The sequence below is a fragment of the Lutra lutra genome, chromosome 2, assembly GCF_902655055.1.
Source record: "Lutra lutra chromosome 2, mLutLut1.2, whole genome shotgun sequence".
In the NCBI taxonomy this organism is placed as follows: domain Eukaryota; kingdom Metazoa; phylum Chordata; class Mammalia; order Carnivora; family Mustelidae; genus Lutra; species Lutra lutra.
The window spans coordinates 66,779,171-66,797,635 of NC_062279.1; the positions used below are offsets into that span (position 1 = coordinate 66,779,171).

The following is an 18,465-nucleotide window of genomic DNA, read 5'->3' on the forward strand; positions in this document are numbered from 1 at the left end:
TCTTTTTCTGATCTTTCTTGCTATAGATATAAAACAAACTCACTGTAATACTAAGTGGTTCAGACAAAAATACTAATTTTTTTTTTAATAATAAAAATGAACTATTCTCCAGGGAAAATGTTCTGATTTTTAGGAACATTTTCAAAGCAAGTAGTAGGTGCTCACATTTACAAAGAAGTCATTTAAAGGTACAATGTTTAGTTTAAAAGATAAAAATGACATCTTAAAATGACCTTTTTTTCCTTATGCACACAAGTATTTACAGCATGAGACACTATCTCCCTCCAGCTACCCCAGGAAGAAGTTTTTAAGTCCTGGCAAGAAGAACAAAAATTCCCCAAATTCGGCAATTTTTCCCCTATCTTATTTAACGCAGGTATCACCAACAAAAAAAGAAAAACACTGCCACAACATAAGCATCCTCATTTACAAAATACCTAAAAGCACCAACATCTACACAAAATAAAAATTTCTTTCAATAATTGAAAAATTTTAAGAATATAAATTAGCAAAACTTTGATTTTCATAACACTAGGCAGAATGCAGGGGTACAAGACAAATGCTGTAATTATGCTAAAAGATCTTTGTACTGCACAAGCAATAGGGGAAAAATTAATTTAATGATATTGCAGAGAATAAAATCAGAGAGAAATGAAAGTTTTAAGTTCTCTCAAAAGGAGTAAATAACTTTAAAGAGCCTCACTGCAAAGATTAGCAGAGATCCTAATCTTGAGAACAATTATGTTAGACACCTTTAAATTACATCACATTTTAGATTCTGGGCCACATACGTCCAAAAGCATAATAGAACATTCTGAATTAAATTCAACCTTTCAAACATACAAAGTACCATAAATTAGAGAGTTTAAGTAATTCTGGTTACCTCCATTTCCTAAAGAAACTAAAATATAATTTCAGGTAGCAGAACCATGTAACAAAGTAGGAAATTTTTCCAGTTGATATAATTTCACAATTAAAGTTTTCTCTATATTGAATTGGCTGAATTAACAAGTTCAAAACAATCACTTCCAACGTAGCCTTCCTTTCATACGGTCTACCAAATCTTATCTTAATAAAGGCAGCAATTATAAAACAAAATGCTAGAAACACATGTAAGACAAGAGATGATTTGTTTGTAAAGTTTTAAATAAAATTACACCATTTTCATCAATGATTGCTTTGAAATACTTCAAAATCACTAAAATTTAATAATTCACATGATTACATTACCAAAGAACTTCCTACCAATAAACTCAAAATATGTGTGTTCACACAAGCTATCTGACCATAAAATAGTAATTCCATTTTTTAAGCCACTTCTCTTCTACAGGTTGCTTATTTTGCTCATTTTAAAAGAGACTGTTTCCTATCAGAACAAATTCTACCATTCACTTTCATGAAATAAACCCAGCTTTGGCTTTATGGCTATGCCACAAATGTTTCTTAGTAAAATAAAGTTGCCAAGGTCTGAAAAGTAATCAGAAATACATTTTAAAGGGGAAATTACATTTTCATTTAAGAATAGGAAATTATGCAGTGCCTTGTAAAATCGACTGTAGGTAATGGGAAACAGAGGTATCTCACACACATAATACATGCTTGCGTGCACAACAGAGTAGTAAGTCATGAGGACAAAGCAAGGAGAGTGATATATTGGTATTATATCCAGAAAATATAAAGGCTAAACAAAATAATTCCACTCTCAACCTCACTGAATTTTGTAGCTTAATTCACCCTGGAACCTTTGTGGCAAAATATATTTATGGACGATACTCCCTGTAGTTCCCCCCAACCCCGGAATGAGCTAATGATAAACGCAATTAAGTGGAAATTGTTTCTGAATCTAAATGAACTTCAATAATCTAACTTGCTGGTAAGGGAATCATAAGCTAAACAAGATAGTAGTCTTGCATACAGGCAGAAGCAGTTCAGCAAGAAATTCAAACTAAATCTGTCAGATTTTACCAATGCCAATCCTACCCAACAGCAGCCCACCATCCCGTCATAAGAAAAAAATGCTTTAAAGTGAAACCCACTCCTCCTCCTCTTCTCACCTTGGGGTCGATTTTCTTGAAGTGAGAGTCCTCTTCATCCACCTCAAAATAGAGTTCGGAGGAGGTGACAGAAAGAGTGCCCTTTACTACAACAGAGGGGGCCACAAGCTGAGCCGGTGTGCTCAGGCTAACAGGACCTGCCAAAAGCAAAACACAAGCCACACAATGGGATGACATTTTTCAAAAAATCTAGTAGATTCAAGCAGAAATTGTATTTTCAAATTCTCACCTCTGGCACCAAAATGTCTGCCAAATTGTCTACACTTACAAATTCTGTCTACCCCAAAGCTGCCTCTGAAAATGCAAAGTTACTGGGATTCTTATACTAAGAAATTTATAGTAGGCAGTTAATGATAACAGTAAACTAGGATGCATTTATTTCACAGGGAGTCTGCAAAGCTTTGGTCTAACCTCCTGGTAAGAAGGTGGCTCTGCCTGAATGAGTCCTTCCACACTGCATTCAGAAAACAAGCCTCAGGCTATGCAACAACACGGAACAACAACCAGGAGCAAGGAAGGCTCAATGGGCTTCCAAGGCCAGAGGTTAGCTTAGTTTGGCTGAAGTATGATTACGACAAAGATCACTAGCTTATTAGTGAAGTGAGAAACGTTACACCATATTCTCTGATAGATTTTGTGCCAGGTTGACACAAAACCTCTTCCATAACAACTTTACCCCATGAAAAATTGGTAAAAATACTTCTTTTCTAAGCCTGCCTTTCCACTGCTAAATATTGTTCAATGCTTCCAAATCTAATATTAGTGTAGTTCAGGGACTCTGGGAGTAAACAGCTGGAGGGTGGGTTTCCAAGTGAATGAATTTTTATTGGAATAATCAAATCTCCACAGGGCTTATCAAAGAGACAAATCAGCCTGCTACTGAAAACAATAGATTCACTACAGATAGACGAGCATAAAGTATATTAGAGCTAAACCTAAAATAAAGGACAAAAAGTAATAATTATATTACACACATATATATATTTAGGTAGAGAGTGAAAGAGTAAGAATTTGAAATCCCGTCAACTCCTCATTGTATAAATCCTGTAGGTGAAGAAAACAGCAACAGAAGATTGGCACTTATAGTTCTGAATTAATATAGTGCCTATAAACATGGAACACCTATTCAGGTAATCAATGGGTGAATAAATGTTTCAAAATTCAGATGAATCGACATTTCCATTGATTGTTAGAAGGTGCTGGCCCTTAATCTCACATCAATCTTAATGTGTGCCAGTAGGACAATAGAAGGGATGCTCTGCGGAGATCAGAGCAGGTTTTGCCCTCTATTCCCAATGTACAAATACATTGTGTTTGCAGATGGGCAGCAGATAGCTGCAGAACAGCCATGATTTCCCAAAGCTCATCCCTATAAATGGATGAAATAAGCAGCTATGTGTTCTTTTGCTGTCTCCTTTGCCCTCTGTACATTAGCATGTAATCCTGAGAAGAAATAACATTTTTTCAATCACTCTCAGACATTCAATTACAGGGTAAGCAGACAGCTGCAGGAGCTAGGGCAGCCTAGGTCCTACAGAAGACCCCTGACAATTTCCACTTCATTTCTAACCCACACCACTTTATTAGTGTGGATTACTTCTTAATCCTATTGCCATTGTCAAGATTATATAATTAAACTCCCCTTTCACCTCTATTACTGTATGAATGTATGACTAGTAGCAAGAATAGAAGCAAAATAAAGGAGGAGGAAATGGGTAAATAGATGTGAAGGAAAAGGATAGAGAATACCAGTGTCCACCTACTCTCTATGCCCCGCCCAAATCCCTTAACAGCGTGCTCCAATTAATTTTATTTTACTTTCTAGAGAGGTTTATGGTCATCCGAGAAGACACCATCATCTATTTTTACTTTTCATTATGATTTACTGCATGGTAGCACAGGGTGCAGACATATCACTAAATGAGAAATTCTTGATGTCTTTTCTCTTAAATTAAAATTATCAAAAAAGAAGGCTGCATAATTTTCACCTATGGAGACTGTAGAATCTTTCTGACTTTCCTCCTGGAGGGAGAGAGCCATAGGCATTAAAGAAAAGAAAGCCATTTAATGAATGACTAAAATTTCAGGCTAAACAACAGGATTTTTCCCATAAGGGAAGTAAAACTGAAAATCTGCAGAGTGCAAATCAAAATTCCTACACCAGGTAAAATATGTGGATCCTGTGAAAAGCCATAGCATTCCTGGAATGGATTTTTTGAGAGAGTTAAATATATATGCAGCATGTTCACTAAGACCTGTATATCAAAGCAAATAGCTCATCTGCCTCCAAGCTTTATTTACAAAAAACAATTGGCAAAATTTTACTTATAGCTCTCATTTTATAGAGATTAGGTAACTCCCATGGGTGAAGGAATTTTCTTGTTGCTGCTTTTAAACTTTTTTCTTTTACAGTGAAAATTATTCATAAATGAAAAAGATGAGAAGGGTAAAGAAACTGAAAAGAATGGAAAAATAAAGGGGAAACCGTGTTGAAGATTAGGGAGAAAATGTTTGGAAGAACAAAAACAATCTTTGTTTAAAGTAATTGTGGGTGTAAACTTGGTAGTCCTAGCGGTCACAGATGAAAAAGTAAGTAATTAGGTGCTTATTGGCCCGGAGCTAGCCGAAATATCCGCACAACCACTGAATTTACCAGCGAGATTCTCTAAATCTTTCTCATCCACGGATGACAGAGTATCGTCGTCGCCTTCCAGGAGGATCTCGTTTTCTGAGTTCTGATTTCCTAAAGCCTGACTCTTGATGGACTGTTTTCCTTTAGCAAGGATATCTTCATCTGCAGCTGAAATGAAAAGGAAACAAAGCTGTCCATCAGCTCTGGGGAAGAGTACTTTGGCAGAAGGGCAGGGAAGTGTGGTAAGGATAGGGGGCCAAAGATGGTCAGTCATTTTTACAGAGAGTCATCCACGGTGGGGAAGTGACTGGGATGGTACACATGTTCTTTCTGACAAACGTGATTCTCCAAGCCTAGTCTAATGTTACCTTGAACAAGCACCCTAATCCCATTAAATCTGACCCTTGCACAGCTCACCGAACCATTTATTTACTTACAGTTAGGGCAAGAGAGGGATCAAAGGCAGCACATTTTGGGGAAATTAGCAGAAAAAAATCAGAACCCAGTTTTGGAAACAATACCTACTTGATACTGAAAAATAAGAAGGGCTGATCATTTCTGCAAATAATGATTATACTGCCAAAACATTATGTAATGGTGAGGGAGTGGTTGTGAAGGAGAATCCAGAGGTAAGAAGGGTCAGAACTAAGAGAGACTCACAGTCAATGAGGATGTAAGTGCAATCCTGAAGCCAAAGCTGACATCAAGAAAGCTACAGCAGCTCTCAGAAGCTGCACCCTCTTCTTTACTCCAGTCTTCCCTCTTACCTTCATATTGCCGTTGCCCACATTTCACCCCACCCAGACCCCCAGTTCAGTCCTTTTATAAATATCCAGGAGTAAGACACTATGGAAACTAAGTGGAGGCTCAAACACTACCTCCTCCGTGTGTTTAAACTAAAAGGCTAAGACACCCCAGGGGCAAACATAACAGAAAGCCCAGAAGGAGAGGAATCTGGGCAAAGAGTCTTACAGGCCCTGAACGGGAGCAGCCTGCGGAGAGCAGCAGCACCAGACTCAGCCACTGTGACAAGACAGCCAGAAAGGAGAGGAAAGAGGAAAAGGGTACACTAAATCTAGGGAATGAAGCAGTTCCGTGGAGCAGCTACAGCCAACAACTGAACCAGAAAGAGGAACAGAGGTGTAGCTGAAAGGAGAAAACACTGAAACTCAAAATTCTGACTTCAAAACCCCATATCCCTCCCCAGGGTAACTTCCACTGCTTTGAGCAGCTTTCTCCTTCAGAAATACATAAAAGCAGGTACTAAGTTTTGGGTTGTGATTTTTAAAAATTCGTAGTGTCATGTAAGGGAAAGTTGAGAATCTCTGCTAGCTAGGGAAATCCAGGAGGCAAAGCACCTGATCCACCCAGGCAGGAGCTATTGATATGGAAATTAGATGGCTAGCGAGGCTTTTTTGCTCCACTGCAGTTTCTGCTTAGGCATTAGGGCCCCAAAGCCAGAAAGGATAATGTTTGCAGTAACAGGACTAATATTTATCTATATGATTTTTTCAAAATACTTACACTACATGTATGCTACTAAATGTTTTCACAAATCAAAGCTTCTTTGATTTTAACAGGTATGATTATGGATAATAATAAAGGTAAAAGTTTATTTTTATCTTATTCACTGTGAGTTCACAATGAATATCATTTATGTAAAATACCAATGGCACTACTTTAAAAGCAAATAGTGGCTTTATAGTAAATAAGCAGTCATGGGATAAAGCTCTCTGTATTTAGCTTGGAATACCCTCTATGGGTATATCAAATTTTATTTTCCTTCATACCCACAAATAATGAGCATAGTATGCTGCACCCATATGAAGGTCTCAATAAATATTTCGAAAAAATTTAACGTATCTAATTAAAATGCCTTTATTTTTTAAGCCACAAAGAAATATACCCCCCAAACCCTAATTTTTAGGAAAATAACACTAAGTTGTTATATCATTGTCTATATTTCAAGTATTTATATTTTCTTACTCGATGATAAACACTGGCCTCAGCCCAAACAAGATCTTTTTCCTATTTACTATCAGTGTTAAAAATAAATTGGTCACTGAGCAATACAAGAGAAACCACCACCTTCTATACCTTCTTATAAAGCAAATCATAATAAATTAACAAATGCCAATCAGATTTTAGTACAAAATCAATGTTATATTCTCTTTTTCTAGATGTACATTTCCTTCTTCAAAGCAGAAATAATAATAATGCTAATATTAAATAACATTTACCATGTGCTGGGGAGTGTTCAAAAGACTTCACTTATTTAATTCTCCTCTGCTAATTTCTCCCTGTCAGGTAAACAGGCTCAGAGAGGTTACATAACTTGCCCAAGGCAACACAGCTCCCTGACTCTAGCAATAAGTAGAGTCAGGATTGAAATCCAAGCATTATGGTACTGGTATCTTAATCACTACACAAATATCAATACATATATATAATTTATGGATTAGTTCAATAATTGTTTTTCACAGTGCATTTAAAAAAGGTTAAGTCAAAATTATAATAACAAGTTAAGAATACAAAAATACTCATTTCCAAACATAAATTTGATGAGCATATGATATGACAAACATCAGAAAAAAACAAATTCAATACCTTGCTCATTATTATCTCTGATTATTACCATACATGTCCTAAAGCACACTACACCAAGCTTACATAGGGCGGGGGGTAAGGGGGTGGAGAGAGAAAGGGAAAAAAACCCTCTAATCAGCAAAATTTGCAAAAAATGAGAGCAGCCAAGTAGCAATATACAGTGGTTTAAAATAGCTCAATAAATAAATTCATTCATTTTAAATGACCACAAAGTGTAATTTGTTATCCAATCCAACAGGAACTTTAAAAATTTTTAATTAATTCTCATCATGCCGACACATATTAAAACACAACTAACTTTTGAATTAAATAAAATTTTATGAAAAATTTCTGAAGTACTGTAAGTCTACTGTATGCATATACCCACTTTAATTTATTTATTTACTTATTTTTACAAGCTCAGATTCTGGAATAGTTCAACCTCAACTGAAAAACCTCTTGTCATGGAAAATATGCAGCTTACTGATATTTAGAATGGTTTTCCTGTAATTAACTCCCCCTTGAGGATTTTAAGTTAGCAGCAGTAAAATTACCAACAGTACTCTAACACACACCACATGCGCTGGTGTTCAATTCTCAGTGGTCTAATAGCTCTCTGCTAAAGAACTTTTTTTGTTTCAAAATTAGAACAAAACTATCCCAAGCATAAAATAAAAGATAATTATCATGTTTATATGTGCTGGGGAAAGTATATTTTTAACTTCTGTTCGCCTTCTACTCAATCAATCATTAAAACAAGTATCAACTGTTTTGAATTTTTTTGTGAGTATATTCTACACTAGTATAAAAGTTTAACTGGATGAAGTCAGAAAACACTTCTGAATCGATTTCAAAGCTTGATTCAGATCTTTGCTGGATGATAAAATTATTACCAAACATGATAACTATTTAAATTTTTGATAACACTATTAACAAATTGCCTTCATATGGTCTTACATTCTATTCTGGTTTAATATTTACCCTAACTTGATAACTAAACTACAAATGTTACATAAAACTGCAGAAATCTGTCAAAAAAGCTTTCTTTGAAACAAGACTTGATTCACTGAAGCTAAGAGCAGTGAGAGGGCTCAGAGTAAAGCTGGTCCTCAAAATGTAAAGTTCAAGTTCTTTAGAGCTAGCTCTAGGCACGAGTTGATTTATCTATGCAACACAAGCTAACTAAAATTAAAACACAAAAAGAACACAGAAAATGGTTCTACCTATGACACATAAACTCCCTTTTAAAAGTCCACTGTACCAGTGAAATGGAATCAACAATAGTCCATATTATAGTAAAAGAAGTTTATACATTAAGAATTAAGCACTTAAAAAATTACTACTGGAATAACAAAATGACCTCAAATGTAAATAAAATGAATATGGGTATCCACTTAATGTGATGTGAAATACCTATAACCATAACTGCTTATTCTGAACAAGACACTTAAAGAATATCTTATATACAACTACTGTCCCAAACTTTATGCAATTTCCAAACAGTTCCAAGTCAAGACAATTTACTCTAGAAGTATTAGTGAAACTACAAAAGATGATTAGGAGATTAAGAGAACGAGCCCAGTTCATCTCAGTATCTGGCATTACTGAAGTTATGAGAGAATGGCATGATTTAGGATCTTTATATGATCTGTCATCCCAAGAAAACCAGATGAGTTACTTGTATCATTCCATACAATTATAAGAGACTTCTTAACCTATGTTAAATTCTCCTCATATATTACCATTAGCATGCACATTCTCAACAAAATGAAAATGTCTTGAATTCAATAGGATTCTACTGCTAAACTGTTTTATTATTTGAATTAAAACCAATCTTTCCACCATTTAAAATATTTTTTATGTGGCTTTAATTTAAATGTAAAGTTCCCATTATATTTAACAATGAATTTTAGAAGACAGTATAGAACTACAATAAGAAAATCTGATTAGTTGTCAGTTAACCTGGGCTTTAGTCCTATGTGTACCAAGAATTATGTGGCTTTTGTTTCCTCAGTTTCCTTATTTATAAAGAATAAAGTTATAATAAACTTTAGCCTTTGGTTCTTTCCAGATCTAAAATGTTCTGATAATAAATAACTGACAAACTGGGCCCTGTACATCAGGAGAATGTTACAAATCATTGCAACTAATTTCTAATAAAATTTAAACCATAAAATGCAAGAAAATGCCCTCAAGAATCAAATACCCACCTCTGCTTGCTGCTGCTAATTTCCATAAAGAATATTTGATAATAAGAGGAAGTATTAATTTTAATTTAAAAATACGACTCAGTTTCTGCGAAGTTAAAGAAATCTCCCATTACAAAATGACTTTTATAAATAACCACTTTGGAGGGTCTCTCTTTGAAAAATTACCTAAGGCCCTTTTCCTCAAGCAAGTTAATGTGAACTTGGGAAGGGCAATTAAATTGTCAGAATTAAAAAATTTGTTTTTAACTAGAAGGTAGCCAGAAGTAGAGTCATGGGGCTAGTATTGATCGCCCGAACAGAGAACATCACTCTTCAGGTATTTACTCTGCCACCTTTACACCAGAGGCTTTCCTTCAAATCAAATCAATCTATAAAAAAGATGGCTCTTACTACTAAAATACATAACTAATCTCTAACGGCATTTCTATTTAGATGTTTCCCTTTGATAACAGTAATATAGTTCATGATGTTTTAAGATTCTGTATTAAACTAATGTGCCTCCTTAGTTACATCAATTATAAATAAAAGAACTCCTAAAACAGAATAAAACTGACACACTATCCTCAGTAATATCTATTTTTAATACTCAAATTCAACACTGAAACACAGTAGTTATCCATGTTAAATTCTGTAATTTCAAGTGCTTCTTGATCACATTAACCACTTTGTTTCGCTAACTTGATTTTTAATGTTTATTTTCATTAGCTTCCTTATTGTTATTAATTTAAGGCTAAAGAACAAGAATTTCATAATTAACATAAAATTAAAACTGAATGTCATCTGTAAGATATGTCAATAAAACACTAAATATTGAGTTCTTGGCTTATGTAATGAACTAGCATAAATCTGATTGACATGAAACACTACCAGTGTACAATCTATGTGCTGAGTTTTTAAAGTAATATTATTTAAAATAAAAAATACAAATTATGACAAAAAACTTGTCTATTTCATCAAAAGATGCTATATTAAATATGACATGCCTCTTTAACTGGCAGACATTGAAGCATCTCCTACACATTTTTTTTAAAAAAACACATTTCAGATTAAAATTTTTGTTTTTAATCTTTCAGAGTATTTTAAATATTAATCATTTTAAGATTCATGTACAATATTGTCAAATAAGATGGAAATACATAATGCTTCATTTACTTCTCTCAATTTAATGAATATTATATTAACCTTTCAATTACTATTTAGAGTAATTTTAGTGAAATCTGCTTCCATACAGGATTTTAAAAAGTCTTAAATGACAGTAAGCATTGCTAATAAATATTTTTTAGCCAGCTTCTTAGCATTAAAAGAGTTGACATAATATTATTTTAAAAGGTAAAGTTCAATAGCAGTAAAATCCAAATGTATTCATTACAAAAAATTCTGCCATTCCCCCAAATGGCTACATGTACTATTTTTAATAAAGATGGATTTTTAATAAGCGCTGTACTAAATCTATACCACAAATTTTAAGTTCAAGTTACTGATATTTCTTTCAAAATTAAGGATTAACAGATTGCCTATGTATAATTTTTAAAAACAAGTCCATTCTCCAAGTATAAAAGGAAGTATTTTCATGAAAACACATTTATTGTCACTGATAGACTTCAGGCTTCACAACTCAATGTTCACTGACAGTTAAGAAGACAGAAAGATACTTATTAAATTTTAAGTGTACATAGTAACGTCTGTTTGACTGAAAAGTATAAAGCTGCAAAATTAAGCTGATTTTTTTTAGTGTAAGAGTGAGTTATCAGGCATTCCCCCCCCCAAAAAAAAAGGAAAGAAGAAAATAAATATAACTCTGAAATGTATGGCAACACATAAAAAGCGCATGGACCCTAAAAGGGAAAGTAGCCTAATTAATTCTACATCTTATTTCTCCTTCCCTACCTCCTGAAGTTGAAGATGTAGGGCCCTCAGACTATTATTGCTTTTAGATCACTTTGTTATTGACTATTCTCTGTATGATCATTTATTTTAAAGGACTGATGTCACATTTGGTGTTATATCTCATGACATATTGTGGACATTTTCTTCCAGAAATGGCTCTTTAAGGCTGAGTGCAAGAGGTTAAGCTGCCTGACTAAAGCCAAACCTAAGATCATAGACTTTTAATCTAAATTCTTAATATCCTTAAAATCCTTAATACCCTTACTGAAATGTAATTTTATATTTATTTTGTATACTACATACTATCACTTAACCATAAACTGCTGCATGTTAAACCAATACATTGAAAAAAGAGAATTAAAACCATTTATCTTATTAAAAAATAACCAATTTATATTTTATAAAATCAAAATTAATTTAATATTGAGAGGAACTTCCCCCCCCTTAATCAATGTATCTTAATTGGCTTTCAAAAGTTATAAAATATTAAGTGAAATTCTATGATCAAAGAGAGTATATTATTAAATCCAAAGGACTTTCTCTGTTTTCTCCAATTTGCTCATCAGGCTTCTGTCTAATCTGAATCATAGTGATACGCATTATATCAAAAAAGGGAAAAATGTTTTGTTAAGCTCTGATAACAAGTTGATGCAGAACAGTAACATATGAAAATAATGACTATTCTCTTTTTCTAGGAGCCATCTATCACAACCATCTACAAATCAAGGCTCAGAAAGTATCTAGGCACTTGGACATTTATTACCATCTCTCCCACTTCATAATCTCATGCTAAAATACCATAGTTGAGGGAAAACCATATACACACAAAAGAACCTAGAAACCTATTTGGTTTGTAAATGCTGTCTTTCTGATACTCATGGATTTAAGGCAGGCATCCTGGATTAATTTACTCAAAGCTGAATGTGTCACTTAAAAAGAGAAATATTTTATCCTCCTGCTCTGAAACAAAGGGTCTATGTTAAGTAAGTTTTGCATGTGTAACATAATAAACAAATACACTTGACACCATAATTTAATAGGACCCTACACTAACTATAAAAAAATTTAACTTCTCTTTCTGGGGTGAATAAGTATGAAATGTGGCATGGACCATTTTACAGTGCCTTGTAATAATGAAGTTATTCTCTTCATTACCAAGTACTGTACCTGCTGCTATTGGCAAGGAGTGGCTTATACACTGACCATGTTCCACGGCTGTTTTTAGTGTTGCTTCAGGATGTGTCGATCCTAGAGGGTTACGCACAAATCGTCGCCGGCGCCGCAAGTCATCTTCCCAGTAGTCAAGGCGCCAGAACTCACGAGGACGACTACAATGAAACAGAGAAGCCACATATGTTAGCAATTATCAAACAGCATGGTAGCACTGAATTTCTGCATAAAGCTCTCCTTGTTTGCTCTGGCTTTTTTTTTTTTTTCCCTTCCCCTTCCTCCTAATTCTCCCTCCACCTCACACTCCCCTTTTTCTGCAATCTTTAACTTAGGTATGTCCTTGAAAATAACAATATCACCTTCCAGTCTAAGGAACTCCTTTTCCTTTTTCTTGGAAGGTGAAATGAGCACTAAATACATCATTTTAAAATGAATTGCTGACAGTGTGATCAGTTTCCCCACACTCTAGTGGCATGTGCTCTGATTTCAGCCTCATTTCAGCCTCAGCAGGGCACCTTTCTCTGTGGCTGCATTTATAAACCAGAATAGGGAAAAAGGCTATTATAAATATGGTATAGCATTACCTATATTAATCAAAGTCTGTCCCCCTTCATTTTTCTTCCTAATTTGTGCCTTTTTGCACAAGGTCAGTAAATCATACCATGAATTCTTGGTCCAGAAAGTGTTAACTTTAATGAATATCTCAGTTACATGGTTATGTATGTGATAATAAAATATTACTCTGTTTAGATGTGCAGGAATTTAATTAAAATAATCTCTTAAAATATTCATTACATTTAGCCCCTGAGGCTTAGAACAACACAAGAAAATGCATTTCTTTTCCATTTACTGTTTTTAAATAAACCATTCCTATAGAGTGAAACAGCAATCTATTTTCAAGCAAATCAGATTGGAATTCTGTTTTATGTAGTCTGTTTTTATATTTAATTAAAAACTACATGCTATATGATCTGCAATAATTGCTATATCAAAAGCATACTTTTGGAAATGTATTTTTTAAAGGTTTCTACTATATTTTCCCCAATTATGAGGATCTTTTATATGGCAATATATAAATGTCAACTCTCTCTCCTATTAACTAATCATAATCTAGCATGCTGAAAAATATTTTGTAAGGAAAACACTAATATGAAGTTTTTTCAGTTACAGTTAAAAAAAAAAGCCCTGCAGAATACACTTATTCACTAAGCTTCATTAATTAAATAAAAAAATTCATAATCAAAACTTCTATAAGGAATGACTAATACGAAATAAAATCGCACTTGTATTTCATGAGCTAATAAAATTGTACCTGTCAGCTTTGACCTATTAGTCTTGACCAACTGATAGTCCCAAAATACCCACTTAAAAGTTACTCTTATTTTGATGTATTGGAGATGCTATCCTTTAAAAATTCAAAATAATTTGTAAAGAAGTACTTTACTGATTAAAAATTATCTCATTAATAAAAGCATAGACAACGAACAGTACATTAGTTAAAGAAGATATATATTTTTTAAAATAATAGGAATCCAGTGGTCTTTTCTGAGAAAGCTGGGGACACAATGAGAATATCAAAAACTTCCTTTGTTGATTCTGATCATGCAAAACCGGAGGAGATGTAATGTAACCAAAGTGGAATACAAAAAAGTGTAAGAATTGCAGTCCTCAAAAAGGAAAATTAAAGAGCTCTTTTATTCTTCTTATTTTGCTGTGTCCATTTTAAATGAAAACTATTATAATACCATTTAAAATATGTAAGAAGCTCCTACAGAATACACATAGAAGCAAAAGACAAGAGTTGTCTGAATTCAATTAATAAAATAAAATTCTCCTTAGCTGAAAGGCGAGAAGACCATACACAGATGGCTACGTGTATGGCTTTGATAGTCATGGAGCTTGGATAGGCACTTCATCATTCTGCCTACCTACATTTATCTGTTAAAATTATTATCAAATATCAGCCAGGATGCAGTCGTGAATCACAGACTGCTCCTCGTCTTCAGGGGAATGATACAATGAGGGTCTATTCATCAGGGCGGCAATCGGCACAAGTAATTAGTTCCCTAGACTGAGATCTCCTACAAAGCCTATTTCAGTCAGCACCACAAACATATGACGATGTAAAGCTAATGAAAGCTGCTAAAATTTGTTAACCTCTTCTGCCATCAATCCTTCTAATATTCAATGCTTCAGTCTTATGCAAAGGTGGTGAATTATTAATTTGTCATTCATCCATCCTTCTGAATTTTGAGTCAAATTAAATGATATCATTTTTCTTGATAACAATTAAAATTATAAGAGATGTTAAGCTGCTATTATAAAATTATTACAAAATTAGGTAACAATACGTTCTAGTATAATGCATGAGGGTGAAGTCAAATCCACAGCTATTAAAGGATGTGTGCAATATTTTTTGTCATAGTGTAGAAAAAACAGAAGAATTATAAAATCATTCACAAATTAACAGATAACTCAAAGACAATATGTATAAGAGCAATAATGAAAATTAAGAGGAAACAGAACTATGATATTTATTTTTGGGCCCTTTGATACTAACATTTGGCTGAAAAGCACCAATATATCAGGAAGGGAGATACAATTTCATACAATGAAAAAATTTATATATATATATTATATATATATATAATATATATATATTGATATATATATCAATATATCAGGAAGGGAGATACAATTTCATACAATGAAAAAATTTTTAAGATAAATCTCATCTTCAAATATAAATGTAGTACCAAAAATTTTAAAAAATACTTAGAGTCCAAAAAAAAGGGAAAAAAAAACTTTATAGCTCACCATAATGTTTATAATATCCTGAAGCTGTATCTCAGACTATCTTTCTCAATACAAAGAGTTTAACTCCTGTTAACAATTTCAAATAATCTGAAGACAAACAAAAATCACTTATTTCAGAGCACAGATCTAGAGTATATTACAAAAATCTTCTAGAGAGCCCAAAACTTTCAATACATTTTCTCTAGAGTCTCTCCATAATAAAGCACTGCTCTGCAGGTGATACAGGTTACAAACCCTCAAGAACTTACTCATAAAAGAATAGCTATTAGCCTCATTTGGATAAAAAATAGCGTTATCATCCAATTTCTGATGCTCAGAGCAATACATGTTCTTTGGGGGATAAAAAAGCCATATTCATTTCTTTCAGATAAGGGTAATTACTAGCATATTTAAAGTCATTTACATAGAAATAGACCTGGGCTTAAAAATCCCATGTTTTACCCCCCAATCCTACTCCTTCCAATAACATACACTCTTTGTATTAACTTTTATCACTGAAAAAATGAGGCATGGTTTGTCATTTTAGAACAGTATTGGAAAGAGGAATGTGTAGGTTTCAATCACCAACTTACTGTAAGTTCAGATCTTTCACATAAGGATTTCACTCTCATTTAAGAAATACCTCTACCCCTCCCTAAAAGCCCCTTGTAGGGGAAAAGAGGATAAGAAATTGGCAAATTTGGCATAATCAACTATAATCAACTATCTTCCCATGATGTTATGAATTAAATAAGTTGTATATTTTTGGAGTTATCACCAATGGTATGGCTAGAAAAATTTTTAAAAACGAGGTTCAGAAAACAACTCTTGGGGCACCTGGGTGACTCAGTGGGTTAAGCTTTTGCTTTTGGTGCAGGTCATGATCTCAGGGTCCTGGGATCAAGCCCCGAATCCCATCAGGTTCTCTGCTCAGTGGGGAGCCTGCTTCTCCCCTTTCTCTCTGCCTACTTGTGAACTCTGTCAAATAAATAAATAAAAATCTTAAAAAAAAAAAAACAGAAAAGAAACCAACTGTTAATCAAATACAAGCATGGGTAAGATAAGAAATTATTATTCTGAAAATTTAGAAATATATATATATCTGGATTACTGCACACCTTTATATATCTGAACTTATCCAAAAAAAATTATATTAATATGTGATATCACATTCACAAACTTAACCTTTATCCATTTCCACAAAAATGAAAACTAAGATCCCCAAAAGTATTCAAATTAAGGATGTGAGCCTAGGCCACATAACATTTGGAAATAAAGTCTTCTCTATAAATGGTGCTGTAGTTAGGTCCCCTACTAGTATACTCTCCAAGTACTAAAATCTCTAAGTAAATACACATATTTGAAAAGCTGTGGATGACACTGAAATTAAATGCTCTAACTTTTCTTTCTAATTATTTTCCCTGCTTCTTTGAGCTAATTTCAAAGCCTGAGGTTAAAATTACAATAAAAGTATAATTGTCTTTTTCTAAGTCATCTAATTTCTTCATAATTTAAAAAAAACCTTCACTCTTATCTGTTTGTATACACATACCTTTAACATATTATTAAAATCTACATAAAAGACTATAAAACAATGTCATTTTAATATATGGAATTTGTATTTTCTGTTCTACAAGAATAGAATCAAATAGATTGTTGAAATAAATCTTAGAGGGAAATATAACTCAAGCATTAATAGTCTATTAATTCCCTTTCTGAGCTCCATTGTAGTCAGTGATTTGATCAAGTAAAATAAATGAACAAGTATGACCCAAATGAGAATCAGGTGGAAAAGGCAGAAGTAAAAGAAAGACTCAATCAATAACTAAGATATAATCCACTTTCTTCCTCTAGCAGTTAAATGGCTCAGGTATAAATAATCTATTTTTTTCACATGTAAATTTTAAGACTTTATAAAGTTCAGGGTGTTTTGGAAAAGTGTAACACACCAAGGAGCCAATTAACAACATGTAAATGGATGAATACTGTAACAGAATCCAAAAATATTTACTAATAATAATGACTGACTCTTTACCTTGATCCAGCTGCCAAGAATACAAGAATTGTTAGGATACTGTCCTGGTCTCATGGAGAAGACAGATGTGAAAATAAATAATGAGAATTCAAAAAACTATGCGTAATAGAGCAGAGCTCTATTAAATGGCTAGTAAACTGCACAACTCCAGGAGGCAGTGTTCACATCAAAATTTGTATAAATGGCACTCCTGGATTTGTGCAATGCTCATTTTGGTTTTCTAAAGGAATACCCTTGAGAATGACATGGTGCCATGAGAACATCTCATCTTTTCCTCCTCTCCATACAATGCTCAAGCTCCTTTTTTTTCTCCTAGAGTTAAATCTAATCTTTGGGAAAGGGAAGTTAATAAGCCTCTTCAGATGCTATCAGTAGCAGAAATAGTGTTCAGACCAGGATTAAGTACATTGTCAAAAAATTTAAAAAAAGAGACAAAATTTAGTACACAGAATAAAATAATCAAGGAAAAAAGGGAAACATTAACATTATTTCCCTGAAGTCATTAAGTTCATATTGCTTTATTAAAGTAGATTTTTTATATTATTCTATTAAATTTGGTTATGTTAATTACTAAAAATCAGTGACAGCTACATATATATTCCAATTATTCCATAACTTAAAGGTACTAACACTTATTCAAATTTAGTCAGATATATAAATGTCTGCGATTTCACTGTTGTGTCATTTTAATGTAACCTGGATCTACATCAATAAAAGAGTGCTAGTTTTAAAAAGAAAAACTGTCACAATGCAATTACATTAGAAAAATGTCCCATTTTCCATCTAATCCACTTCCTTATAACAATACCTGATACATCTTGATAGCCTTAACAAAAGTCAGCAATAAATTTTCTGGCTAAATAAAAGTTCTAAATCCTAAATAATTTTAGCACTTCATATCTTATTCTAAAAATTTTATATTACCTGTTCTTTAAATTCCTGTATCTGGTTCGCTTTCATTTCTATATTTTTAGATTAAAAACTCATGCTAGGTATTAGCTACAACTTAAACAAATGGTAACTTCTAAAAAGAAGTAAATATTTTCAGTGTACTGTCAGCTAGAAGATAAAAGTGCTTAAGTTCTAGAAGGGTTT

The 18,465-nt window shown here is 33.3% G+C and overlaps 1 protein-coding gene across 5 annotated transcripts in view; it reads right to left on the reverse strand.

The window, feature by feature from the left end:
• The window catches only part of LRBA (LPS responsive beige-like anchor protein), a 755,230-nt gene that overhangs the window by 288,081 nt on the left and 448,684 nt on the right, over nucleotides 1-18,465 (reverse strand). For 3 of the 5 annotated variants that reach the window (XM_047717619.1, XM_047717618.1, XM_047717617.1), the window contains exons 38-40: nucleotides 12,537-12,697; nucleotides 4,708-4,854; nucleotides 2,055-2,191 (exon numbers count right to left, since the gene is read on the reverse strand). In XM_047717619.1, coding sequence (XP_047573575.1) covers nucleotides 2,055-2,191; nucleotides 4,708-4,854; nucleotides 12,537-12,697 — 445 coding nt within the window. The remainder of the gene's footprint in view (nucleotides 1-2,054; nucleotides 2,192-4,707; nucleotides 4,855-12,536; nucleotides 12,698-18,465) is intronic. The other 2 variants (XM_047717621.1, XM_047717620.1) reach the window with 1 other exon arrangement.